This window comes from Petromyzon marinus, chromosome 84 (genome assembly GCF_048934315.1).
Source record: "Petromyzon marinus isolate PM22_M1 ecotype Great Lakes invasive population chromosome 84, UKy_Petmar_22M1.pri1.0, whole genome shotgun sequence".
Lineage (NCBI taxonomy): Eukaryota > Metazoa > Chordata > Hyperoartia > Petromyzontiformes > Petromyzontidae > Petromyzon > Petromyzon marinus.
Genome location: NC_133749.1, coordinates 3,750,434 through 3,777,521, shown reverse-complemented (window position 1 = coordinate 3,777,521; position 27,088 = coordinate 3,750,434). Strand labels below are relative to the sequence as shown.

The 27,088-nt window shown below is 55.2% G+C and overlaps 2 protein-coding genes across 2 annotated transcripts in view; both read right to left on the bottom strand.

The window, feature by feature from the left end:
* LOC142907870 (integrin alpha-L-like) overlaps positions 1 to 824 on the bottom strand; it is a 62,296-nt gene extending 61,472 nt beyond the window's left edge. The window contains exon 1 of the mRNA XM_076057762.1: positions 458 to 824. Within this exon, the coding sequence (XP_075913877.1) occupies positions 458 to 509 (52 nt within the window). The 5' untranslated portion in view covers positions 510 to 824. The remainder of the gene's footprint in view (positions 1 to 457) is intronic.
* Positions 825 to 24,771: 23,947 nt separating this feature from the next.
* LOC142907902 (uncharacterized) lies at positions 24,772 to 27,087 on the bottom strand (the record flags this gene model as incomplete). Its single annotated transcript, XM_076057812.1, has 1 exon — positions 24,772 to 27,087. A coding segment is annotated over one exon (2,265 nt), but the record flags the coding sequence as incomplete, so codon positions are not given.
* Between the last annotated feature and the right edge of the window lies 1 nt (position 27,088).

Here is a 27,088-nt window from a genome sequence, read left to right as displayed (position 1 = left end):
CCACACGTGTACACACACACACCACACGTGTACACACACCACCACACGTGTACACACACACCACCACACGTGTATACACACCACACGTGTACACACACCACCACACGTGTACACACCACACGTGTACACACACCACCACACGTGTACACACACACGTGTACACACACACCACACGTGTACACACACACCACACGTGTACACACACCACGTGTACACACACATGTGTACACACACCACGTGTACACACACCACACGTGTACACACCACACGTGTACACACACCACCACACGTGTACACACACACCACACGTGTACACACACTACGTGTACACACACACCACCACACGTGTACACACACACACCACACGTGTACACACACCACACGTGTACACACACACCACACGTGTACACACACACCACACGTGTACACACACCACGTGTACACACGCGACTCTCACCTGCAATGAGGCTGAGAGTGAGGAATGAGAATCTCATCACCGCTAACTTCATCCTCCTGAGTTGATGATGATGTTGTTGTTGATATCGCCGATATTACTGATGATGATGATGCTGCTGCTGATGATGATGCTGCTGCTGATGATGATGCTGCTGCTGATGATGATGCTGCTGCTGATGATGATGCTGCTGCTGATGATGCTGCTGCTGATGATGATGCTGATGATGATGGTGCTGCTGCTGATGATGATGCTGATGATGATGGTGCTGCTGCTGATGATGATGCTGCTGCTGATGATGCTGCTGCTGATGATGATGCTGATGATGATGGTGCTGCTGCTGATGCTGCTGCTGCTCAGACATCAAAGGGGGAGTGGCTAAGGGAGGAGCCTGTGGCCTGGAGGGGGGCGGGGTCAGGAGGAAGAGGGCTGGGCTAGCGGTGGGTAAGGGGCGGGGTTAGGGAAGGAAGAAGGAGGGGCCTGCGGTTGGAGGGGGCGGCGTTAGGAGGAAGAGGGCGGGGCCTGCGGTTGGAGGGGGCGGGGTCAGTATGAAGTGGGGCATGGGCCAGCGGTGAGAGGGGGCGGGGTTAGAGTAGGAAAAAGGAGGGGCCAGCGATGGGAAGAGGGCGGGGTCGTGGGGAAAAGGGAGGAGCCCTGCGGTGGGAGGGGGTGGGGGGGTCAGGAGGAAGAGGGCGGGGTCAGCGGTGAGAGGGGGCGGGGTCAGGAGGAAGAGGGCGGGGCCAGTGGTGAGAGGGGGCAGGGTCAGGTGGAAGAGGGCGGGGTCGTGGGGAAAAGGGAGGAGCCCTGCGGTGGGAGGGGGGCTGGGCCAGGGGGAAGAGGGCGGGGCCAGCGGTGAGATGGGGCGGGATCAGGTGGAAGAGGGCGGGGCCAGCGGTGAGAGGGGGCGTGGTCAGGAGGAAGAGGGGGCGGGGTCGTGGGGAGAAGGGAGGAGCTCTGCGTTGGGAGGGGGGCGGGGGGTCAGGAGGAAGAGGGCGGGGCCAGCGGTGAGAGGGGGCGTGGTCAGGAGGAAGAGGGCGGCGCCAGCGGTGAGAGGGGGCGGGGTCAGGTGGAAGAGGGCGGGGTCGTGGGGAAAAGGGAGGAGCCCTGCGGTGGGAGGGGGGCTGGGCCAGGGGTAAGAGGGCGGGGCCAGCGGTGAGAGGGGGCGGGATCAGGTGGAAGAGGGCGGGGCCAGCGGTGAGAGGGGGCGTGGTCAGGAGGAAGAGGGGGCGGGGTCGTGGGGAGAAGGGAGGAGCTCTGCGTTGGGAGGGGGGCGGGGGGTCAGGAGGAAGAGGGCGGGGCCAGCGGTGAGATGGGGCGGGGTCAGGAGGAAGAGGGCGGGGCCAGCGGTGAGAGGGGGCGGGGGGCCATTGGGAGGGGAAGGGGGCGTGACCAACGTTGGTCGGACAGTGGGAAGTGTTGGGCAAACGTTCACCCGACGTTTCAACCGCACAGGGAGCCAACGTTGCAGCAACGTTGGCTCCCTGTGCAGTCGAAACCATTGGGTCGACGTTCACCCGACGTTCACCTCTGTTGACTGGGGAGAGAAGCAGCTGTGGGGGGCTGGTGCCCCCCTCCCCATTACGTGGGGTGGGGGGCCAGGTCTAATTGGTGGAGGGCTGATGCCCCCCCTCACTCTCCACACGTGGGGGGCCAGGTCTAATTGGAGGGGGGCTAATGACCCGCCCATTAACTCCCCGCCCCCACCCCCCCCCGGGGGGATCACGTGACGTCAGCCCGAGCTGTCCAATGGAATCCTCTTTGCGGACGTTTTGAGCGCTACGGCCATTGAGGTGGGGGAGGGGGGAGGGGGGAGGGAGGGGGGAGGGAGGGGGGAGAGAGGGGGGAGAGAGGGGGGAGGGAGGGGGAAGGGAGGGGAAGGGAGGGGGAGGGAGGGGGGAGAGAGGGGGGAGGGAGGGGGAGGGAGGGGGAGGGAGGGGGGAGGGAGGGGGGAGGGAGGGGGGAGAGAGGGGGGAGGGAGGGGGAGGGAGGGGGGAGAGAGGGGGGAGGGAGGGGGAAGGGAGGGGAAGGGAGGGGGAGGGAGGGGGAGGGAGGGGGGAGGGAGGGGGGAGGGAGGGGGGAGGGGGGAGGGAGGGGGGAGGAGGGAGGGGTCTCGTCATCCCCCACCCCCACCCCCCACACCGCCTCCCCATTGTCTCTGTGCCCGCGTTCCCCGCCGCTGACTCACCGATAATGGCCCCTACGACTTTAGTGAACTTCTCATCGGCCTCGGGGCTTTAACCCTCCCACCCCACCCCGCCGCTGCTGCTGTTGTTGTTGTTTACGCTGCCGCTGGGTAATGGATGAAGGTCCCACAGGGTTCAGTGTTAATCACTGAGACTCCCACAGGGTTCAGTGTTAATCACTGAGACTCCCACAGGGTTCAGTGTTAGCCACTGAGACTCCCACAGGGTTCAGTGTTAATCTCTGAGACTCCCATAGGGTTCAGTGTTAGCCACTGAGACTCCCACAGGGTTCAGTGTTAGCCACTGAGACTCCCACAGGGTTCAGTGTTAATCACTGAGACTCCCACAGGGTTCAGTGTTAATCACTGAGACTCCCACAGGGTTCAGTGTCAATCACTGAAGACTCCCACAGGGTTCAGTGTTAATCACTGAGACTCCCACAGGGTTCAATGTTAATCACTGAGACTTCCACAGGGTTCAGTGTTAATCACTGAGACTCCCACAGGGTTCAGTGTCAATCACTGAGACTCCCACAGGGTTCAGTGTCAATCACTGAGACTCCCACAGGGTTCAGTGTTAATCACCGAGACTCCCACAGGGTTCAGTGTTAATCACCGAGACTCCCACAGGGTTCAGTATTAACCACTGAGAGTCTCCCACAGGGTTCAGTGTTAATCACTGAGACTCCCACAGGGTTCAGTGTTAATCACTGAGACTCCCACAGGGTTCAGTGTTAATCACTGAGACTCCCACAGGGTTCAGTGTTAATCACTGAGACTCCCACAGGGTTCAGTGTTAATCACTGAGACTCCCACAGGGTTCAGTGTTAATCTCTGAGACTCCCACAGGGTTCAGTGTTAATCACTGAGACTCCCACAGGGTCCAGTGTTAATCACTGAGACTCCCACAGGGTTCAGTGTTAATCTCTGAGACTCCCACAGGGTTCAGTGTTAATCTCTGAGACTCCCACAGGGTTCAGTGTTAATCTCTGAGACTCCCACAGGGTTCAGTGTTAATCTCTGAGACTCCCACAGGGTTCAGTGTTAATCTCTGAGACTCCCACAGGGTTCAGTGTTAATCACTGAGACTCCCACAGGGTTCAGTGTTAATCACTGAGACTCCCACAGGGTTCAGTGTTAATCACTGAGACTCCCACAGGGTTCAGTGTTAATCTCTGAGACTCCCACAGGGTTCAGTGTTAATCACTGAGACTCCCACAGGGTTCAGTGTTAATCACTGAGACTCCCACAGGGTTCAGTGTTAATCACTGAGACTCCCACAGGGTTCAGTGTCAATCACTGAGACTCCCACAGGGTTCAGTGTTAATCACTGAGACTCCCACAGGGTTCAGTGTTAATCACTGAGACTCCCACAGGGTTCAGTGTTAATCACTGAGACTCCCACAGGGTTCAGTGTTAATCACTGAGACTCCCACAGGGTTCAGTGTTAATCACTGAGACTCCCACATGGTTCAGTGTTAATCACTGAGACTCCTACAGGGTTCAGTGTTAATCTCTTAGACTCCCACAGGGTTCAGTGTCGATCACTGAGACTCCCACAGGGTTCAGTGTTAATCACTGAGACTCCCACAGGGTTCAGTGTTAATCACTGAGACTCCCACAGGGTTCAGTGTTAATCACTGAGACTCCCACAGGGTTCAGTGTTAATCTCTTAGACTCACACAGGGTTCAGTGTCAATCACTGAGACTCCCACAGGGTTCAGTGTTAATCACTGAGACTCCCACAGGGTTCAGTGTTAATCACTGAGGCTCACAGAGCCAGACTAAGGCTCCCACAGGGTTCAGTGTTAATCACTGAGACTCCCACAGGGTTCAGTGTTAGTCACTGAGACTCACACAGGGTTCAGTGTTAATCACTGAGACTCCCACAGGGTTCAGTGTTAATCACTGAGACTCCCACAGGGTTCAGTGTTAGTCACTGAGAGACTCCCACAGGGTTCAGTGTTAATCACTGAGACTCCCACAGGGTTCAGTGTTAATCACTGAGAGTCTCCCACAGGGTTCAGTGTTAATCACTGAGACTCCCATAGGTTCAGTGTTAATCACTGAGACTCCCACAGGGTTCAGTGTTAGTCTCTGAGACTCCCACAGGGTTCAGTGTTAATCAATGAGACTCCCACAGGGTTCAGTGTTAATCACTGAGACTCCCATAGGGTTCGGTGTTAATCACTGAGACTCCCACAGGGTTCAGTGTTAATCACTGAGACTCCCACAGGGTTCAGTGTTAATCACTGAGACTCCCACAGGGTTCAGTGTTAATCTCTTAGACTCACACAGGGTTCAGTGTCAATCACTGAGACTCCCACAGGGTTCAGTGTTAATCACTGAGACTCCCACAGGGTTCAGTGTTAATCACTGAGGCTCACAGAGCCAGACTAAGGCTCCCACAGGGTTCAGTGTTAATCACTGAGACTCCCACAGGGTTCAGTGTTAGTCACTGAGACTCACACAGGGTTCAGTGTTAATCACTGAGACTCCCACAGGGTTCAGTGTTAATCACTGAGACTCCCACAGGGTTCAGTGTTAGTCACTGAGAGACTCCCACAGGGTTCAGTGTTAATCACTGAGACTCCCACAGGGTTCAGTGTTAATCACTGAGAGTCTCCCACAGGGTTCAGTGTTAATCACTGAGACTCCCATAGGTTCAGTGTTAATCACTGAGACTCCCACAGGGTTCAGTGTTAGTCTCTGAGACTCCCACAGGGTTCAGTGTTAATCAATGAGACTCCCACAGGGTTCGGTGTTAATCACTGAGACTCCCATAGGGTTCAGTGTTAATCACTGAGACTCCCACAGGGTTCAGTGTTAGTCACTGAGAGTCTCCCACAGGGTTCAGTGTTAATCACTGAGAGTCTCCCACAGGGTTCAGTGTTAATCACTGAGACTCCCATAGGGTTCAGTGTTAATCACTGAGACTCCCACAGGGTTCAATGTTAATCACTGAGACTCCCAAAGGGTTCAGTGTTAATCACTGAGACTCCCACAGGGTTCAGTGTTAATCACTGAGACTCCCACAGGGTTCAGTGTTAATCACTGAGACTCCCACAGGGTTCAGTGTTAATCACTGAGACTCCCACAGGGTTCAGTGTTAATCACTGAGACTCCCACAGGGTTCAGTGTTAATCACTGAGACTCCCATAGGGTTCAGTGTTGGTCACTGAGACTCCCACATGGTTCAGTGTTAATCACTGAGACTCCCACAGGGTTCAGTGTCGATCACTGAGACTCCCACAGGGTTCAGTGTTAATCTCTTAGACTCCCACAGGGTTCAGTGTTAATCAATGAGACTCCCACAGGGTTCAGTGTTAATCACTGAGACTCCCACAGGGTTCAGTGTTGATCACTGAGACTCCCACAGGGTTCAGTGTTAATCACTGAGACTCCCACAGGGTTCAGTGTTCATCTCTTAGACTCCCACAGGGTTCAGTGTTAATCACTGAGACTCCCACAGGGTTCAGTGTTAATCTCTGAGACTCCCACAGGGTTCAGAGTTAATCACTGAGACTCACATAGGGTTCAGTGTTAATCACTGAGACTCCCATAGGGTTCAGTGTTAATCTCTGAGACTCCCACAGGGTTCAGTGTTAATCACTGAGACTCCCATAGGGTTCAGTGTTAATCACTGAGACTCCCATAGGGTTCAGTGTTAATCTCTGAGACTCCCACAGGGTTCAGTGTTAATCACTGAGACTCCCATAGGGTTCAGGGTTAATCACTGAGACTCCCATAGGGTTCAGTGTTAATCACTGAGACTCCCACATGGTTCAGTGTTAATCAGTGAGACTCCCACAAGGTTCAGTGTTAATCACTGAGAGTCTCCCACAGGGTTCAGTGTTAATCACTGAGTCTCCCACAGGGTTCAGTGTTGATCACTGAGACTCCCACAGGGTTCAGTGTTAATCAGTGAGACTCCCACAGGGTTCAGTGTTAATCACTGAGAGACTCCCACAGAGTTCAGTGTTGATCACTGAGACTCCCACAGGGTTCAGTGTTGATCACTGAGACTCCCACAGGGTTCAGTGTTAATCACTGAGACTCCCACAGGGTTCAGAGTTAATCACTGAGCCTCCCACAATGTTCAGTGTCAATCACTGAGACTCCCACAGGGTTCAGTGTCGATCACTGAGACTCACACAGGGTTCAGTGTCAATCACTGAGACTCCTACAGGGTTCAGTGTTAGTCACTGAGACTCCCATAGGGTTCAGTGTTAATCTCTTAGACTCCCACAGGGTTCAGTGTCAATCACTGAGACTCCCACATGGTTCAGTGTTAGTCACTGAGACTCCCACAGGGTTCAGTGTTAATCACTGAGACTCCCACAGGGTTCAGTGTTAATCACTGAGACTCCCACAGGGTTCAGTGTTAATCACTGAGACTCCCACAGGGTTCAGTGTTAATCTCTGAGACTCCCACAGGGTTCAGTGTTAATCACTGAGACTCCCACAGGGTTCAGTGTTAGTCACTGAGACTCCCACAGGGTTCAGTGTTAATCACTGAGACTCCCACAGGGTTCAGTGTTAATCACTGAAGACTCCCAGAGGCTTCAGTGTTAATCACTGAGACTCCCACAGGGTTCAGTGTTAATCACTGAGACTCCCACAGGGTTCAGTGTTAATCACTGAGACTCCCACAGGGTTCAGTGTCAATCACTGAGACTCCCACAGGGTTCAGTGTTAATCACTGAGACTTCCACAGGGTTCAGTGTTAGTCTCTGAGACTCCCACAGGGTTCAGTGTTAATCACTGAGGCTCCCACACAGGGTTCAGTGTTAGTCTCTGAGACTCCCACAGGGTTCAGTTTTAATCACTGAGGCTCCCACACAGGGTTCAGTGTTAGTCTCTGAGACTCCCACAGGGTTCAGTGTTAATCACTGAGACTTCCACAGGGTTCAGTGTTAGTCTCTGAGACTCCCACAGGGTTCAGTGTTAATCACTGAGGCTCCCACAGGGTTCAGTGTTAATCACTGAGACTCCCACAGGGTTCAGTGTTAATCACTGAGGCTCCCACAGGGTTCAGTGTTAATCACTGAGACTCCCACAGGGTTCAGTGTTAATCACTGAGACTCCCACAGGGTTCAGTGTTAATCACTGAGACTCCCACAGGGTTCAGTGTTAATCACTGAGACTCCCACAGGGTTCAGTGTTAATCACTGAGACTCCCACAGGGTTCAGTGTTGATCACTGAGACTCCCACAGGGTTCAGTGTTAATCTCTGAGACTCCCACAGGGTTCAGAGTTAATCACTGAGCCTCCCACAATGTTCAGTGTTAATCACTGAGAGACTCCCACAGGGTTCAGTGTCAATCACTGAGACTCCCACAGGGTTCAGTGTCAATCACTGAGACTCCCACAGGGTTCAGTGTCAATCACTGAGAGTCTCACAGGAGGACCACGGTCGGAATTCGCGTTTTGTTTTCATTCAAGGCCTCCCACCCACGGACGATTTCGTCTTCCTCTGAGTGCCCGCTGCGTCTGCGAAATTTTTCGCACGCAACACCCCCGCAAGTCCATCTCATCCCCATCACCCCCAAGTGCCTCTTCCCCCTTACCCCCCCCCCCTTCCCCTCCTTACCCCCTCTAACCCCAAATTCACCCCCTCGCATTCCACCCCTAGGTGGACTCAGCCTCGAATGAGAAGCCGAGTTTGTCGTGTGGAGAGCCTGAGACTCCCACAGGGTTCAACATCGCAAGCCCACCGGGGTAGATTTGTCTGTGTGTGTGTCTGTGTAGGTGCTGCTACTCGCTACTAACACAGCACTTGCCCCTAGAGCCACTGTTAGAGGCTACACGGGGTAGCTTTTTCTGTGTTTGTGTGTGTAGGTGCTGCTACTCGCTACTGACAGCACTTGCCCCTACAGCCCTGTTAGAGGCTACACGGGGGACCTTTGTCTGTGTGTAGGTGCTGCTCCTCGCTACTAACACAGCACTTGCCACTACAACTCTGTTAGAGGCTACGCGGGGGAGCTTTGTCTGTGTGTATCTGTGTAGGTGCTGCTACTCGCTACTCACAGCACTTGCCCCTACAGCCACTGTTAGAAGCTAGACGGGGGAGCTTTGTCTGTGTGTGTCTGTGTAGGTGCTGCTACTCGCTACTAACACAGCACTTGCCCCTACAGCCCTGTTAGAGGCTACACGGGGGATCTTTGTCTGTGTGTGGGTAGGTGCTGCTACTCGCTACTAACACAGCACTTGCCACTACAGCCCTGTTAGAGGCTACACGGGGGACCTTTGTCTGTGTCTGTGTGTAGGTGATGTTACACGCTACTAACACAGCACTTGCCCCTACAGCCCTGCTAGAGGCTACACGGGGGAGCTTTGTCTGTGTGTGTGTGTGTAAGTGTCTGTGTGTAGGTGCTGCTACTCGCTACTAACAGCACTTGCCCCTACAGCCACTATTAGAGGCTACCTGGGGGAGCTTTGTCTGTGTCTGTGTTTAGGTGCTGCTACTCGCTACCAACAGCACTTGCCCCTGCAGCCACTGTTAGAGGCTACACGGGGGACCTTTGTCTGTGTCTGTGATGAGGCGTGCACATAGCCTGGCACAAGCGCTGTGGTGACGTCACCACCACTTAGTAGCGAATGGCGGTTGTTGTTGTGATGAGTGTGTGTATAAGTGTCAAGGTGGAGTTGACCCTGCTAGCTAGGGAGCTGTGGTGCCTCAGATATCAGCGGAAGTAGTCACCCCCTGTGAGTGAGTGACTATCAAGGTGGAGTTGACCCTGCTAGCTAGGGGGCTGTGGTGCCTCAGATATCAGAGGAAGTAGTCACCCCCTGTGAGTGAGTGAGTGAGTATCAAGGTGGAGTTGACCCTGCTAGCTAGGGGGCCGTGGTGCCTCAGATATCAGAGGAAGTAGTCACCCCCTGTGAGTGAGTGACTATCAAGGTGGAGTTGACCCTGCTAGCTAGGAGGCTGTGGTGCCTCAGATATCAGAGGAAGTAGTCACCCCCTGTGAGTGAGTGAGTATCAAGGTGGAGTTGACCCTGCTAGCTAGGAGGCTGTGGTGCCTCAGATATCAGAGGAAGTAGTCACCCCCTGTGAGTGAGTGAGTGACTATCAAGGTGGAGTTGACCCTGCTAGCTAGGGAGCTGTGGTGCCTCAGATATCAGAGGAAGTAGTCACCCCCTGTGAGTGAGTATCAAGGTGGAGTTGACCCTGCTAGCTAGGAGGCTGTGGTGCCTCAGATATCAGAGGAAGTAGTCACCCCCTGTGAGTGAGTGAGTATCAAGGTGGAGTTGACCCTGCTAGCTATGGGACTGCGGTGCCTCAGATATCAGAGGAAGTAGTCACCCCCTGTGAGTGAGTGAGTATCAAGGTGGAGTTGACCCTGCTAGCTAGGAGGCTGTGGTGCCTCAGATATCAGAGGAAGTAGTCACCCCCTGTGAGTGAGTGAGTATCAAGGTGGAGTTGACCCTGCTAGCTAGGGGACTGCGATGCCTCAGATATCAGCGGAAGTTTGCCCAGCGGCCTGCGAAACCTCAAATACCAGAGGGGAACTCGTCACGCCCACTGTGAGTGACTTTATTTTTTGCTGAATTGGCGATCTGCTGCTGAGGGAAGTGAAACGAAATGACGAAGCGGATCCCGTCGACCGAGGCCCGGCCAACTGCCACGCCGAGCTCACAACAACGAGCGGGCCGGCTAAAGCGCAGCAAAAGTTGACGTGGTGGTGGTGGTGGGTGGTGGCGGTGGGGGGTGGGGGCACAGGTATTGTGGTCCATCGGCCATTCGTCTCAGTCAGTCGACACGTAGGGCACCTGCTGGGTCTAGCACGTGACCTCCTGCCGGCGGGCGTTCGACGCTGAGCGTGGCCTCAACGTGCACCTAGCCTGGCACACGCGGCCGTGGCTACGCTACTGACACAGCACTTGCCCCTACAGCCGCTGTTAGAGGCTACACGGGGGAGCTTTGTGTGTGTGTGTGTTTGTGTGTGTAGGTGCTGCTACTCGCTACTAACAGCACTTGCCCCTACAGCCCTGTTAGAGGCTACACGGGGGATCTTTGTCTGTGTGTGTGTAGGTGCTGCTACTCGCTACTGACAGCACTTGCCCCTACAACCGTGTTAGAGGCTACACGGGGGATCTTTGTCTGTGTGTGTGTAGGTGCTGCTACTTGCTACTAACAGCACTTGCCCCTAAAGTCTGTCTGAGGCTACCTGGGGAACCTTTGTCTGTATGTGGTAGGTGCTGCTACTCGCTACTAACAGCACTTGACCCTACAGCCCTGTTAGAGGCTACACGGGGGACCTTTGTCTTTGTGTTCATTGACCAAGAACTGGAAAATCTTTCGAATCCGGAACTTTAGTGGTTAACACGGAACTCTGTGGGAGCGAACGTCAACAACAACAACCAACGTCACCACGACGCTTGTGCCAGGCTATGTGCACCTTGAGGCCACGTGAAGTGTCGAACGCCCGCTGGCAGGAGGTCACGGGGCAGACCCAGCAGGTGCCACGGGTCGACTGACTGAGATGACTGAGATGACTGGCTGATGCACCACCTGTGCCCCCTACTGTGCCAACCTGCTGCGCTTTAGCCACCCGGCGCTCCGCTCGTTGTGAGCGTCGCTCCTCCGCCGTCCGTTGTTGTTGGAGGGCGACTGCCTCCAACTGCCCAGTAGCAGCGTCCTTCACGAGCCTCCTCCACAGAGGCCGATCTTGACACCGCTGGTACCGGTCATCGGCAAGTCCACTCAGCTCCACGTCCTCCTGTACCACATCACTCCATCTCTTCTCTAGCCCGTGCCGCGCCCGTTTAGCCCCCTCAATCCGGCCGAACAAAAGCTGTTTCGGCATGCGGTGGCTGGGCATGCGGGCTACATGACCCAGCCATCGCAGCCTTGCCTGTCGGAGGAGCTCACCAATGAGACCTTGCCCAGATCTTTCATGGATTTGTGAGCTCCTCACACAATTCAGCCTGGTTAAACCCAGGTTGGATCATAGGCAGGACAGCCTAAATGTTTCTCACCGGCGAAGATGTTCCATTAAGGGAGTCCACGTTTCGCAAGCGTAGAGAAGGGAGGGAATGACCGTGGCCCAGAAGACCTGAAGCTTAGTGTGGAGCGACAGACCAGGTAGCTTCCACACAGCGTTACGCAACCGATGAAAAGATATTGCCGCTCGACTGATTCGGAGTGAGACCTCTGCTGTTAAACTGGAGCCGGTCATAAGCACACTGCCCAGGTATGGGAAACTCTCCACTCTCTCCACAACTGCCCCATCACCGATTGGGAGTTGTGGGGGTGGAGTGTCCGATGGTACAAAATACCCAGGCAGGTGCTTAGTTTTGGTGGGGCTGATGGTAAGGCCCCATCTCCTAGTGGCACGCTCCAGTCTCAGCAGCAGCGTCTCCAACTCCTCCTCTGAATGAGCAGCTATTACCAAATCATCAGCATACATAACGTGGTTGAGCAATAGGGAGCCATCCCTTGAACGCACCTGGGTATCGATCAGCCTTCCATTATATCTGTACCAAATGGAGATTCCCCCGGTACAGCTATGGAAGGCTTCACGAACTACGTGGTCAAAATAGATGTTAAATAATGTGGGAGCCAGAGGACATCCCTGTCGCACCCCAAGGTGTACAGGGAATGGCTCTGACTCCTGGCTACGTAGTTTTACCCGGGCCCGCTCACATTCATGAAGGTCCTTAATGATCGTGAGCAGGGGGTCAGGGACTCCAAAAGCACGAAGAACAACTCAGAGCCCAGGCCTACTGATGGTATCATAGGCCTTGACCAGGTCACTAAAGCAGAGATGTAGGTCTTGTTGGAATTCCCTACACCTCCGCTGTAGCAGACAGACAGAAAATATGGCATCTGTGCAGGACCGCCCTTTCCTGAAACCGCATTGGGGCTCCGCAAGCCTCTCCTCAACGTGCCTGGCAAGGCGATGTTGAATAATCCTTGCCAGAACCTTTCCCGGCACACTGAGGAGTGAGATGCCCCTGTAGTTGTTACACTCTGTGCGGTCCCCCTTCTTAAAGAGGGGGACCACCAGGGCATCATTCCAATCCTGCGGAACCCGTCCAGTGGTCCAGACTGTTGTTATGATGTCAAATAGGGCAGTCTGTGCACAAACGCCACCCTCCCTCAGCATTTCGCTTGGGTGATCATCTCTGCCCGCTGCCTTTCCTGGTCTCAGACTCCGGATCGCCTTCAATACTTCCTCAACAGATGGTACCTCAGCCAGTCACTCACAGGGGGCGACTTCTTCCAATATTTGAGGCACCGCAGCCTCGCAGGGTATTCCCCACTTTGTCCCATGATGTTTTCCTGGCTGAGGGGTTTCCCCTCCCCCAGGACCTCACAGAAATGCTCAGCAAATCTGCAAACCTGTTCCTGGGGGTCGGAGATTGGAACACCATTTTTTCCCCTAATGATGGTAATAGGTGTGGCACTGCAGGTTACTTATTTAATGGAGTTAAATTGAGATTTGTGATCGCGGGCCACTGAGGCAGACTCCATCTCCTCAGCAACCCGCGACCACCACCCATCCCTGCAGCTCCGAACCTCCGAGCGAAGGCTGCGGTAAGCCTCCTCATTCTCTGACGTGGGATTCTGTAGCAGATGACAGTGGGCCTGTCGCTTTTTCTCAGCCATCCTGAACACCTCCTCTGTCAGCCAGGGTCTCTGGGGAGGTCTGGACCGCGTACCCAAAGCAGCCACTGCAGCTGCATGAGTCACAGTCCTAAACCTCGCCCATTTACCCTGGACATCAGGAGGAGTGGGGGACGATGCCAACCCCAGCCGCAAGCGATGATGAAATTCTCACTTGAAACTTTCATCAGCTGAGACCAGGGCACTTTAGGTTGGAATGTGGACCTGGGTGTACACCCACCACCGGAGTGGAAGAATGGCAGGCGCATCTTACAGATGACTAGTCGATGGTCAGAGGGTAGATCAGCTCCACGGTAGGTCCTGGTGTCAAGGACATGGGCTCGCATCCGCTGGTCCGTCACTATGTAGTCCAGCAGATGTTCTTGCTTGGACCCGGCATGCATCCATGATGTTGTGTGGATGCGCCGATGCCGGAACAGTGTGTTGGTAATTAGCCCATGGGCTGCATAAAAAAACTAGCAGCCTCCTGCTGTTGTTATTTAGCTGATCTGGCCCATGCCCTCCAATCACTCCAGACCAGGTGCCAGTATCATGACCAACTCGGGCATTGAAGTCACCCAACATGATGACTCTATCCCGAGGGGCCACTTTAGCCAGCACCTGCGACAGGAGGTCATAGAAGGCATCTGACTCATCGGCTTTGCCTGCATCCCTCCACGGATGTTCGTCTTCGGTGGGGGCATAAGTAACCACGACCACCACTCCTCGCCTCCGGTTGATGGGAAGGCGAGCCCAAAGTAGCCTGGGGCTTACAGCTTCGTGCGGAACATCACCACCACCATTACCACCATCACCACCACCATCACCACCACTACCACCACCATCACCACCACTACCATCACCATCATCACCATCACTACCACCAGCAGCACCATCACCAGCATCACCACCACCACCATCACCACCATCACTACCATTACCACCACTACCACCACTACCATTACCACCACTACCACCACCAGCAGCACCATCACCACTATCACCACCACTACCACCACCACCATCACCACTATCACCACCACTACCACCACTACCACCACCATCACCACTACCACCACCTCCACCACTACCACCACCATCACCACTACCACCACATCCACCACTACCACCACCACCACTACCACCACCACCATCACCACCACTACCACCACCATCACCACCACCATCACCACCACTACCACCGTCATCACCACTACCACCACCATCACCACTACCACCACCTCCACCACTACCACCACCACTACCACCACCTCCACCACTACCACCACCACTACCACCACCATCACCACTACCACCACCACTACCACCATCACCACCACTACCACCACCTCCACCACTACCACCATCACCACCACTACCACCACCATCATCACTACCACCACCACTACCACCATCACCACCACTACCACCACCACCACCATCACCACTACCACCACCACTACCACCATCACCACCACTACCACCATCTATTATAATTAAAGACCACGCAGACTCAACGTTAATCTCCACTCGTTACACGCGCCACCAATTTTTATTACATTTTTAACATCACCATCACCACCATCATCACCATCTCCACCATAAGCCCATCCCCCTCCCCGCCATCTTAGTGACGTAGCCCCACGGAGGGGGGGGTGAAACAGACGAATGACGTCACCCACCCCGCCTTCTTAGTGACGTAGCCCTCAAGGGGGGTGAAACAGATGAATGACGTCACCCTCCCTACCTCCTTAGAAACGTAGCCCCCAAGGGGGGGTGAAACGGACGAATGACGTCACCCTCCCACCTTCTGAGTGACGTTGCCCCCATTGGGAGGGGAAAACAGACGAATGACGTCTTCCTCCCCGCCTTCTGAGTGACGTAGCCCTCAAGTGGGGGTGAAACAGATGAATGACGTCACCCTCCCACCTCCTTAGTGAGGTAGCCCTCAAGGGGGGGTGAAACAGATGAATGACGTCACCCTCCCTGCCTTTCTTAGTGACGTGGCCCCCAAGGGGGGGTGAAACAGATGAATGACGTCACCCCCCCCACCTTAGTGATGTAGCCCCCAAGGGGGGGTGAAACAGACAAATGACGTCACCCTCGCCGCCTTCTTAATGACGTAGCCCTCGAGGAGGGTGTAACAGATGAATGACGTCACCCTCCCCGCCTACTTAGTGACGTAGACCTCAAGGGGGGGTGAAACAGATGAATGACGTCACCCTCCCACCTCTTAGTGACGTGGCCCTCAAGGGGGGGTGAAACAGACGAATGACGTCACCCGCCCCGCCTTCTTAGTGACGTGCCCCCATGGGGAGGGGGAAACAGACGAATGACATCACCCCCCACCTTCTTAGAGTGAAACAGATTAATGACGTCACTCTCCCCGCCTCCTTAGTGATGTAGCCCCCAAGGGCGGGTGAAACAGACAAATGACGTCACCCTCCCCGCCTTCTTAGTGACGTAGCCCTCGACGGGGGGTGTAACAGATGAATGCCGTCACCCTCCCCTCCTTCTTAGTGACGTAGCCCCCATGGGGAGGGGGAAACAGACGAATGACGTCACCCCCCACCTTCTTAAGAGTGAAAAATTATTGACGTCACCCTCCCCGCCCTCTTAGTGATGTAGCCAAAAGGGGGGGGGTGAAACAGATGAATGACGTCACCCCCCACCTTCTTAGTGACGTAGCCCCCAAGGGGGGATGAAACAGATGAATGACGTCAACCATTCCACCTGCTTAGTGACGTGCCCCCATTGGGAGGGGAGTGAAACAGATGAATGACGTCACCATCCCACCTACTTAGTGATGTAGCTTCCAAGGAGGGGGGAGGGGTGAAACATATGAATGACGTCACGCCCCCCGCCCCACTTCCCCCGTCATGAATATTAATCACCGCATAAATTAAACAACTCCCGTGAACATGAATACCTCAGCGTCGAATTAACATAACACTTGCATAACATTAGCATACAATTAGCATAACATTACCGAAACAACATTAGCATATCGTTATCGTAGAATTAACGTGGTGTTATGCTAATTAACCCCCTCCCCGCTAAAGCCTTCACTCTTAGCCCTAAGTAATCATTTATAATTTATAACTACGATCAAGGCCTAGGCAAGGCCAATTAATTTTTTTTTCCACTGGCACACACACACACACGTGTAGCCGAGCCGAGCCAGCACGGGGCCAGTAGCGGCACGGGTTGAAGTTTTTTTCTTTTTTTTCCACTGGCCCAAACATATCCGAGCCCAAGCCTAGTCAGCACGGAGCCAGTAGTGGCACGGGTTGAGTTAAGTTTTATTTCACTGGAACACACAAACATCCGAATCGAGACAGAACGGAGCCAAGGTGGCACGGGTTGAAGTTGTTTTTTTCCACTGGCCCAAACATATCCGAGCCCAAGCCTAGCCAGCACGGAGCCAGTAGTGGCACGGGTTGAGTTAAGTTTTATTTCACCGGAACACACAAACATCTGAATCGAGCCAGAACGGAGCCAGGGTGGCACGGGTTGAGTTAGTGTTTTTTAATGGAACACACAAACATCCGAATCGAGACAGAACTTAGCCAGGGTGGCACGGGTTTAGTTTTTTTTTCACCGGAACACACAAACATCCGAATCGAGACAGAACTTAGCCAGGGTGGCACGGGTTGAGTTTTTTTCACCGGAACACACAAACATCCGAATCGAGACAGAAGGGAGCCAGGGTGGCACGGGTTGAGTTAGTGTTTTTTCAATGGAACACACAAACATCCGAATCGAGACAGAACGGAGCCAGGGTGGCACGGGTTGAGTTAGTTATTTTTTTCACGGGAACACACAAACATCCGAATCGAGACAGAAGGGAGCCAGGGTGGCACGGGTTGAGTTAGTTATTTTTTTCAATGGAACACACAAACATCCGAATCGAGATAGAAGGGAGCCAGGGTGGCACGGGTTGAGTTAGTGTTTTTTCAATGGAACACACAAACATCCGAATCGAGACAGAACGGAGCCAGGGTGGCACGGGTTGAGTTAGTTATTTTTTTCACGGGAACACACAAACATCCGAATCGAGACAGAAGGGAGCCAGGGTGGCACGGGTTGAGTTAGTTATTTTTTTCAATGGAACACACAAACATCCGAATCGAGATAGAACGGAGCCAGGGTGGCACGGGTTGAGTTATTTTTTTCACCTGAACACACAAACATCCAAATCGAACCAGAACCGAGCCAGGGTGGCACGGGTTTGATTAGTTTTTTTTCTCACCGGAACACACAAACATCCAGATCGAGACAGAAGGGAGCCAGGGTGGCACGGTTTGAGTTAGTGTTTTTTTTAATGGAACACACAAACATCCAAATCGAACCAGAACGGAGCCAGGGTGGCACGGGTTGAGTTAGTTATTTTTTTCACTGGAACACACAAACATCCGAATCGAGCCAGAACGGAGCCAGGGTGGCACGGGTTAAGTTAGTGTTTTTTTAATGGAACACACAAACATCCGAATCGAGACAGAACGGAGCTAGGGTGGCACGGGTTGGGTAAGTTATTTTTTTCACTGGAACACACAAACATCTGAATCGAGCCAGAACGGAGCCACGGTGGCACGGGTTGAGTTAGTGTTTTCTCTCTCACCGGAACACACGAACATCCGAATTGAGCAAGTTCGGGGCTAGAGTGGCACGGGTTGCATTCGGGGGGGGGGGGGGGAGGGGCAGAGTTTCCCGAGCCGAGCACTGGAACCAAAATTGGCGTCGCTCCACCACCACGTGCTCATTCACCACCACCACCACCACCGGCACGGCACGGCACGGCACGGTTCTGTCCCAGTGGAAAAAAACCCAACCGTGACAACTCTCTGACCCGTGCCAGGCTGGCACGGGTCAGAGGTTGCGGCCAGTGGAAAAAGCAGAAGTAACAACAATGACAACAACAAGTGGCACCGTTCCGGTATAGTGTAGTGTGTAGTGTATAGTGTAGTGTATAGTAGTGAAAAGTGTAGTGTATAGTAGTGTAAAGTGTAGTGTATAGTGTAGTGTATAGTGTAGTGTATAGTAGTGTAAAGTGTAGTGTATAGTGTAGTGTATAGTGTAGTGTATAGTAGTGAAAAGTGTAGGGTATAGTAGTGTATAGTGTAGTGTATAGTGTAGTGTATAGTGTAGTGTTTAGTGTAATGTATAGTGTAGTATAGTGTATAGTGTAGTGTATAGTGTAGTGTATAGTAGTGTATAGTGTAGTGTATAGTGTAGTAGTGTAGTGTATAGTGTAGTGTAGTGTATAGTGTAGTGTATAGTGTAGTGTATAGTGTAGTGTATAGTGTAGTATAGTGTATAGTGTAGTGTATAGTGTAGTGTGTAGTGTATAGTGTAGTGTATAGTGTAGTGTAGAGTAGTGTAAAGTGTAGTGTATAGTGTAGTGTATAGTGTAGTGTTTAGTGTAATGTATAGTGTAGTATAGTGTATAGTGTAGTGTATAGTGTAGTGTATAGTAGTGTATAGTGTAGTGTATAGTGTAGTAGTGTAGTGTATAGTGTAGTATAGTGTATAGTGTAGTGTATAGTGTAGTGTATAGTGTAGCGTATAGTGTAGTGTATAGTGTAGTATAGTGTATAGTGTAGTAGTGTATAGTGTAGTGTATAGTGTAGTAGTGTTGTGTATAGTGTAGTGTATAGTAGTGTAGTGTATGTAGTATATAGTGTAGTGTATAGTGTAGTGTGTAGTGTATAGTGTAGTATGTAGTGTATAGTGTAGTGTATAGTGTAGTGTGTAGTGTAGTGTATAGTGTAGTGTATAGTGTGGTAAAGTGTATAGTGTAGTATGTAGGGTAGTGTATAGTGTAGTGTGTGGTGTAGTGTATAATATAGTGTAGTGTGTAGTGTAGTGTGTAGTGTAGTGTATAGTGTAGTGTATAGTGTAGTGTATAGTGTAGTGTGTAGTGTAGTGTGTAGTGTATAGTGTAGTGTAGTGTGTAGTGTAGTGTATAGTGTGTAGTAGTGTATAGTGTAGTGTATAGTGTAGTGTACAGTGTAGTGTATAGTGTAGTGTATAGTGTGTAGTAGTGTAGTGTATAGTGTAGTGTATAGTGTAGTGTACAGTGTAGTGTATAGTGTAGTTTACAGTGTAGTGTAGTGTATAGTGTAGTGTACAGTGTAGTGTGTAGTGTATAGTGTTGTGTATAGTGTAGTGTATAGTGTAGTGTATAGTGCAGTGTACAGTGTATTATATAGTGTAGTGTATAGTGTAGTGTATAGTATAGTGTATAGTGAAGTGTACAGTGTAGTGTAGTGTATAGTGTAGTGTATAGTGTAGTGTACAGTGTAGTGTATAGTGTAGTGTAGTGTACAGTGTAGTGTATTTAAGAGGAGCTTCTTTCGCTCCGTCCACAGCCAACCGGAGCTTTAAGCCGCTACAAAACTTCCGGAGGCAAACCACCGAGGGAGGGAAGAGATACCCGTGCCTCACACCCGTGCCTACTACCCGTGCCTCAAACCCGTGCCTACTACCCGTGCCTCAAACCCGTGCCTACTACCCGTGCCCCCTACCCGTGCCTCAAACCCGTGCCTACTACCCGTGCCTACTACCCGTGCCTACTACCCGTGCCCCACACCCGTGCCTCAAACCCGTGCCTACTACCCGTGCCCCCTACCCGTGCCTCAAACCCGTGCCTACTACCCGTGCTTCACACCCGTGCCCCCTACCCGTGCCTCACACCCGTGCCTACTACCCGTGCCTACTACCCGTGCCTCAAACCCGTGCCTACTACCCGTGCCTCAAACCCGTGCCTACTACCCGTGCCTACTACCCGTGCCCCACACCCGTGCCCACACCCGTGCCTACTACCCGTGCCCCACACCCGTGCCCCACACCCGTGCCCCACAACCGTGCCTCACACCCGTGCCCCACACCCGTGCCCCCTACCCGTGCCTACTACCCGTGCCCCACACCCGTGCCCCACACCCGTGCCCCCTACCCGTGCCTACTACCCGTGGCTCACACCCGTGCCCCACACCCGTGCCTACTACCCGTGCCTACTACCCGTGCCTCATACCCGTGCCTACTACCCGTGCCCCCTACCCGTGCCTACTACCCCTGCCCCACACCCGTGCCTATTACCTGTGCCCCCTACCCGTGCCTACTACCCGTGCCCCCTACCCGTGCCCCACACCCGTGCCCCCTACCCGTGCCTACTACCTGTGCCCCACAACCGTGCCCACACCCGTGCCTACTACCCGTGCCCCCTACCCGTGCCCCACACCCGTGCCCCCTACCCGTGCCTACTACCCGTGCCTACTACCCGTGCCCCCTACCCGTGCCTACTACCCGTGCCCCCTACCCGTGCCCCCTATCCGTGCCCCCTACCCGTGCCTACTACCCGTGCCTACTACCCGTGCCTACTACCCGTGCCCCCTACCCGTGCCTACTACCCCTGCCCCACACCCGTGCCTATTACCTGTGCCCCCTACCCGTGCCTACTACCCGTGCCCCCTACCCGTGCCCCACACCCATGCCCCCTACCCGTGCCTACTACCCGTGCCCCACACCCGTGCCTACTACCCGTGCCCCACACCCGTGCCTACTACCCGTGCCCCCTACCCGTGCCCCCTACCCGTGCCTACTACCCGTGCCCCACACCCGTGCCCCCTACCCGTGCCTACTACCCGTACCTACTACCCGTGCCCCCTACCCGTGCCTACTACCCGTACCTCACACCCGTGCCTCACACCCGTGCCCCACACCCATGCCCCACACCCGTGCCTACTACCCGCGCCCCCTACCCGTGCTTACTACCCGTGCCTACTACCCGTGCCTACTACCCGTGCCCCCTACCCGTGCCCCCTACCCGTGCCCCCTACCCGTGCCTACTACCCGTGCCTACTACCCGTGCCCCCTACCCGTGCCTACTACCCGTGCCCCCTACCCGTGCCCCCTATCCGTGCCCCCTACCCGTGCCTACTACCCGTGCCTACTACCCGTGCCCCCTACCCGTGCCTACTACCCGTGCCCCCTACCCATGCCCCACACCTCCAGCAGCCCCCTACAAAAAGTCACTTAGTGTGAGGCCTATCACCTCCTCCTACTCCTACTCCACCACCACCCCCACCACCTCCACCCCCACCACCACCACCACCACCCCCACCCCCCACCTCCACCACCACCACCACCCCCACCACCACCACCCCCACCCCCCACCTCCACCACCACCACCACCCCCACCACCTCCACCCCCACCACCACCACCACCACCACCCCCACCACCACCCCCACCACCACCCCCACCACCACCACCACCCCCACCACCTCCACCCCCACCACCACCTCCACCCCCACCACCACCACCCCCACCACCACCAACAACAACAACAACCACCATTCGCCACTAAGTGGCGGTGACGTCACCACGACGCTTGTGCCAGGCTATGTGCACCCTGAGGCCACGTGAAGTGTCGAACGCCCGCTGGCAGGAGGTCACGGGGCAGACCCAGCAGGTGCCACGGGTCGACTGACTGAGATGACTGGCTGATGCACCACCTGTGCCCCCTACTGTGCCAACCTGCTGTGCTTTAGCCACCCGGCGCTCCGCTCGTTGTTGTGAGCGTCGCTCCTCCGCCCTCCGTTGTTGTTGGAGGGCGACTGCCTCCAACTGCCCAGTAGCATCCTTCACGAGCCTCCTCCACAGAGGCCGATCTTGACACCGCTGGTACCAGTCATCGGCAAGTCCACTCAGCTCCACGTCCTCCTGTACCACATCACTCCATCTCTTCTCTAGCCCGTGCCGCGCCCGCTTAGCCCCCTCGATCCGGCTAAACAAAAGCTGTTTCGGCATGCGGTGGCTGGGCATGCGGGCTACATGACCCAGCCATCGCAGCCTTGCCTGCCGGAGGAGCTCACCGATGGGACCCTGCCCAGATCTTTCAAGGATTTGTGAGCTCCTCACACAATCAAGTCTGGTTAAACCCAGGATGGATCGTAGGCAGGCCAGCCTAAATGTTTCTAACCGGCGAAGATGTTCCATTAGGGGGGTCCACGTTTGGCAAGCGTAGAGAAGGGAGGGAATGACCGTGGCCGAGAAGACCTGAAGCTTAGTGCGGAGCGACAGACCAGGTAGCTTCCACACAGCGTCACGCAACCGATGAAAAGATATTGCCGCTCGACTGATTCGGAGTGAGACCTCTGCTGTTAAACTGGAGCCAGTCATAAGCACACTGCCCAGGTATGGGAAACTCTCTACTCTCTCCACAACTGCCCCATCACCGATTGGGAGTTGTGGGGGTGGAGTGTCCGATGGTACAAAATACCAAGGCAGGTGCTTAGTTTTGGTGGGGCTGATGGTAAGGCCCCACCTCTTAGTGGCACGCTCCAGTCTCAGCAGCAGCATCTCCAACTCCTCCTCTGACTGAGCAGCTATTACCAAATCATCAGCATACATAACGTGGTTGAGCAATAGGGAGCCATCCCTTGACCGCACCCGGGCATCGATTAGCCTCCCATTATATCTGTACCATATGGAGATTCCCCCGGTACAGCTATTGAAGGCTTCACAAACTACGTGGTCAAAATAGATGTTAAATAATGTGGGAGCCAGAGGACATCCCTGTCGCACCCCAAGGTGTACAGGGGATGGCTCTGACTCCCGGCCACGTAGTTTTACCCGGGCCCGCTCACCATCATGAAGGTCCTTAATGATCGTGAGCAGAGGGTCAGGTACTCCAAAAGCACGAAGAACGACCCAGAGCCCAGGCCTACTGATGGTATCATAGGCCTTGACCAGGTCAATAAAGCAGAGATGTAGGTCTTGTTGGAATTCCCTACACCTATGCTGTAGCAGACGGACAGAAAATATGGCATCTGTGCAGGACCGCCCTTTCCTGAAACCGCATTGGGACTCCGCAAGCCTCTCCTCAGCGTGCCTGGCAAGGCGATGTTGAATAATCCTTGCCAGGACCTTTCCCGGCACACTGAGGAGTGAGATGCCCCTGTAGTTGTTACAGTCTGTGCGGTCCCCCTTCTTAAAAAGGGGGACCACCAGGGCATCCTTCCAATCCTGCGGAACCCGTCCAGTGGTCCAAACTGTTGTTATGATGTCATATAGGGCAGTCTGTGCACAAACGCCACCCTCCCTCAGCATTTCGCTTGGGAGATCATCTCTGCCCGCTGCCTTTCCTGGTCTCAGACTCCGGATCGCCTTCAATACTTCCTCAGCAGATGGCACCTCAGCCAGCCACTCACAGGGGGTGACTTCTTCCAATATTTGAGGCACCGCAGCCTCAGCAGGGTCATCCTCACTTTGTGCCACGATGTTTTCCTGGCTGAGGGATTTTCCCTCCCCCAGGACCTCACAGAAATGCTCAGCAAATCTGCGAACCTGTTCCTGGGGGTCGGAGATTGGATCACCGTTTTTTCCCCTAATGATGGTAATAGGTGTGGCGCTGCAGGTTACTTTTTTGATGGAGTTAAATAGAGATTTGTGATCACGGGCCACTGAGGCAGACTCCATCTCCTCAGCAACCCGCGACCACCACCCATCCTTGCAGCGCCTCACGGCTCTCCGAACCTCCGAGCGAAGGCTGCGGTAAGCCTCCTCATTCTCTGACGTGGGATTCTGTAGCCGATGACAGTGGGCCTGTCGCTTTTTCTCAACCATCCTAAACACCTCCTCCGTCAGCCAGGGTGTCTGGGGAGGTCTGGACCGCGTACCCAAAGCAGCCATTGCAGCTGCATGAGTCACAGTCCTAAACCTCGCCCATTTACCCTCGACATCAGGAGGAGTCGGGGACGATGCCAACCCCAGCCGCAAGCGATGATGAAATTCTCGCTTGCAACTTTCATCAGATAACTGAGACCAGGCCACTGTAGGTTTGAATGGGGTCCTGGGTGTACACCCACCACCGGAGTGGAAGAATGGCAGGCGCATCTTACGGATGACTAGTCGATGGTCAGAGGGCAGATCAGCTCCACGGTAGGTCCTGGTGTCAAGGACGTGGGCTCGCATCCGCTGGTCCGTCACTACGTAGTCCAGCACCACCACCCCCACCACCACCACCACCACCATCACCACCACCACCACCATCACCACCACCACCACCACCATCACCACCACTACCACCACCATCACCACCACCACCACCACCACCATCACCACCACCACCACCACCATCACCACCACCACCACCACCATCACCACCACAACCACCACCATCACCACCACCATCACCACCACCACCACCATCACCACCACCACCACCCCCACCACCACCATCACCACCACCACCTCCCCCACCACCATCACCACCACCACCACCACCACCTCCCCCACCACCACCACCACCATCACCACCACCACCACCACCATCACCACCACCACCACCCCCACCACCACCACCACCACCACCACCACCACCCTCACCACCACCATCACCACCACCACCACCACCATCACCACCACCACCACCACCATCACCACCATCACCACCACCACCACCACCACCATCACCACCACCACCTCCACCACCATCACCACCACCACCTCCCCCACCACCATCACCACCACCTCCACCACCATCACCACCACCACCACCCCCACCGCCCCTACGAGAAGTGGCTCAGGAAGTACGCCACTGGGTACTCCTTCGAGTCGATGCCGAGCACCTTGCTGAGGTGCAACAGGCGGCTGGCGGCCGCCTGCCGCGTGCTCCCGTAGCAGGCGATGTTGCAGTATGGCTCCTCGTACTCCACCTCATCCTCATCCTCATCCTCCTCATCCTCATCCTCCTCCTCATCCTCCTCCTCATCATCCTTCACCTCCACCTCCCCCTCCTCCCCGCCGCCACAGCCGTCCCGCCGCTCGCCCCCTTCCTCGCCCCGCTCCTCCCGCTTCCTCCTCCTCCGCCTCCGCCCGCCTCCACCGCCTCCTCCACCGCCTCCACCGCCTCCACCGCCTCCACCGCCTCCTCCGCCTCCACCGCCTCCTCCTCCTCCGCCTCCACCGCCTCCACCGCCTCCTCCGCCCACCCGCCTTGCCCCGGCCGCGTCGTCCATGAGCAGGTTCAGCCGCAGCGCCCCGGCGTCGTGCAGGGCCCGCAGCGCCGCCGGCGACGCCGGCCCGCCCGGCGCGAGCGCCTTGCCGTGCCGCGACGGCACGCACATCACCCCGACGAGGTGGCCGCGCGGCGCCAGCGGGCGGGCGGCGGGCCGGAGGCCGCAGGCGACGGCGAGCGCCGCGAAGAGGACGTCCACGTGGTGCACGGCGCGGATCCAGTCGCGGAGGTAGAAGCCGCCCATGCGCCCGTTGATCTCGACGAGGCGCGGCCCCGCCGGCGACAGCTTCAGCTCCACGTTGAAGACGCCGTCGGCGAGGCCGCAGCCGGCGCAGCAGCGGTGCGCCGCCGCGACCAGCTGCGACCGGCGGTCGCCGGCGAGGCCCGAGGGCATGGCCGCGGCCGTCTCGGCCAGGCCCGGCGGACGCGTGGGGCCGTTGTCCGAGACGAAGGCGGCGACGACGCGGCCGCCGAAGAGCACGAGGTCCACGTCGTGCTCCGTGCCGCCGGCGAACTCGGCGAGGAGGGAGCCGTTGCCGAAGCCGAGGCCGATGCCCGGGAAGTCGCTCTCCTGGCGGAGGTCGCGGGCGAGGGCGCGGGCCCGGCGGCGGCAGTCGGCGGCGCCGGCGACGAGGCGAGCGCCGACGGCGCCGGCGCCGAACTCCAGCTTGAGGACGCAGGGGAAGGCGAGGGAGCGGGAGGCCTCGTCGGCCTGGCGCCACGAAGACAGGGGCAGCGAGCGGACGGTGAAGGAGCTCGTCGACTGTTGGGGGAGGTGGGGTGGAGGGGAAGATGGTGAGAGAGTGAGGGAGAAGGTGAGATGGTGAGATAGTGAGATAGTGAGATAGTGAGATGGTGAGATAGTGAGATGGTGAGATAGTGAGATGGTGAGATGGTGAGATGGTGAGATGGTGAGATGGTGAGATGGTGAGATGGTGAGATAGTGAGATAGTGAGATAGTGAGATAGTGAGATGGTGAGATGGTGAGATAGTGAGATAGTGAGATGATGAGATAGTGAGATGGTGAGATAGTGAGATAGTGAGATGGTGAGATAGTGAGATAGTGAGATAGTGAGATGGTGAGATAGTGAGATAGTGAGATAGTGAGTGAGGGAGATAGTGAGATAGTGAGATGGTGAGTGAGTGAGTGAGGGAGCGGGAGGCCTCGTCGGCCTGGCGCCACGAAGACAGGGGCAGCGAGCGGACGGTGAAGGAGCTCGTCGACTGTTGGGTGGGTGGTGGAGAGGAGGGGAAGATGGTTAGTGAGAGAGATGGTGAGATAGTGAGATGGTGAGATGGTGAGTGAGTGAGTGAGGGAGCGAGATAGTGATTGAGATGGTGAGTGAGTGAGTGAGGGAGCGAGGGAGATAGTGAGATAGTGAGACAGTGAGATAGTGAGATGGTGAGATGGTGAGATAGTGAGATAGTGAGATGGTGAGATAGTGAGATAGTGAGATAGTGAGATGGTGAGATGGTGAGATAGTGAGATAGTGAGATGGTGAGATAGTGAGATGGTGAGATAGTGAGATAGTGAGATGGTGAGATGGTGAGATAGTGAGATAGTGAGATGGTGAGATAGTGAGATAGTGAGACAGTGAGATAGTGAGATAGTGAGATGGTGAGATGGTGAGATGGTGAGTGAGTGAGTGAGGGAGCGGGAGGCCTCGTCGGCCTGGCGCCACGAAGACAGGGGCAGCGAGCGGACGGTGAAGGAGCTCGTCGACTGTTGGGGGTGGGTGGAGGGGAAGATGGTTAGTGAGAGAGATGGTGAGATGGTGAGATGGTGAGATGGTGAGATGGTGAGATAGTGAGATAGT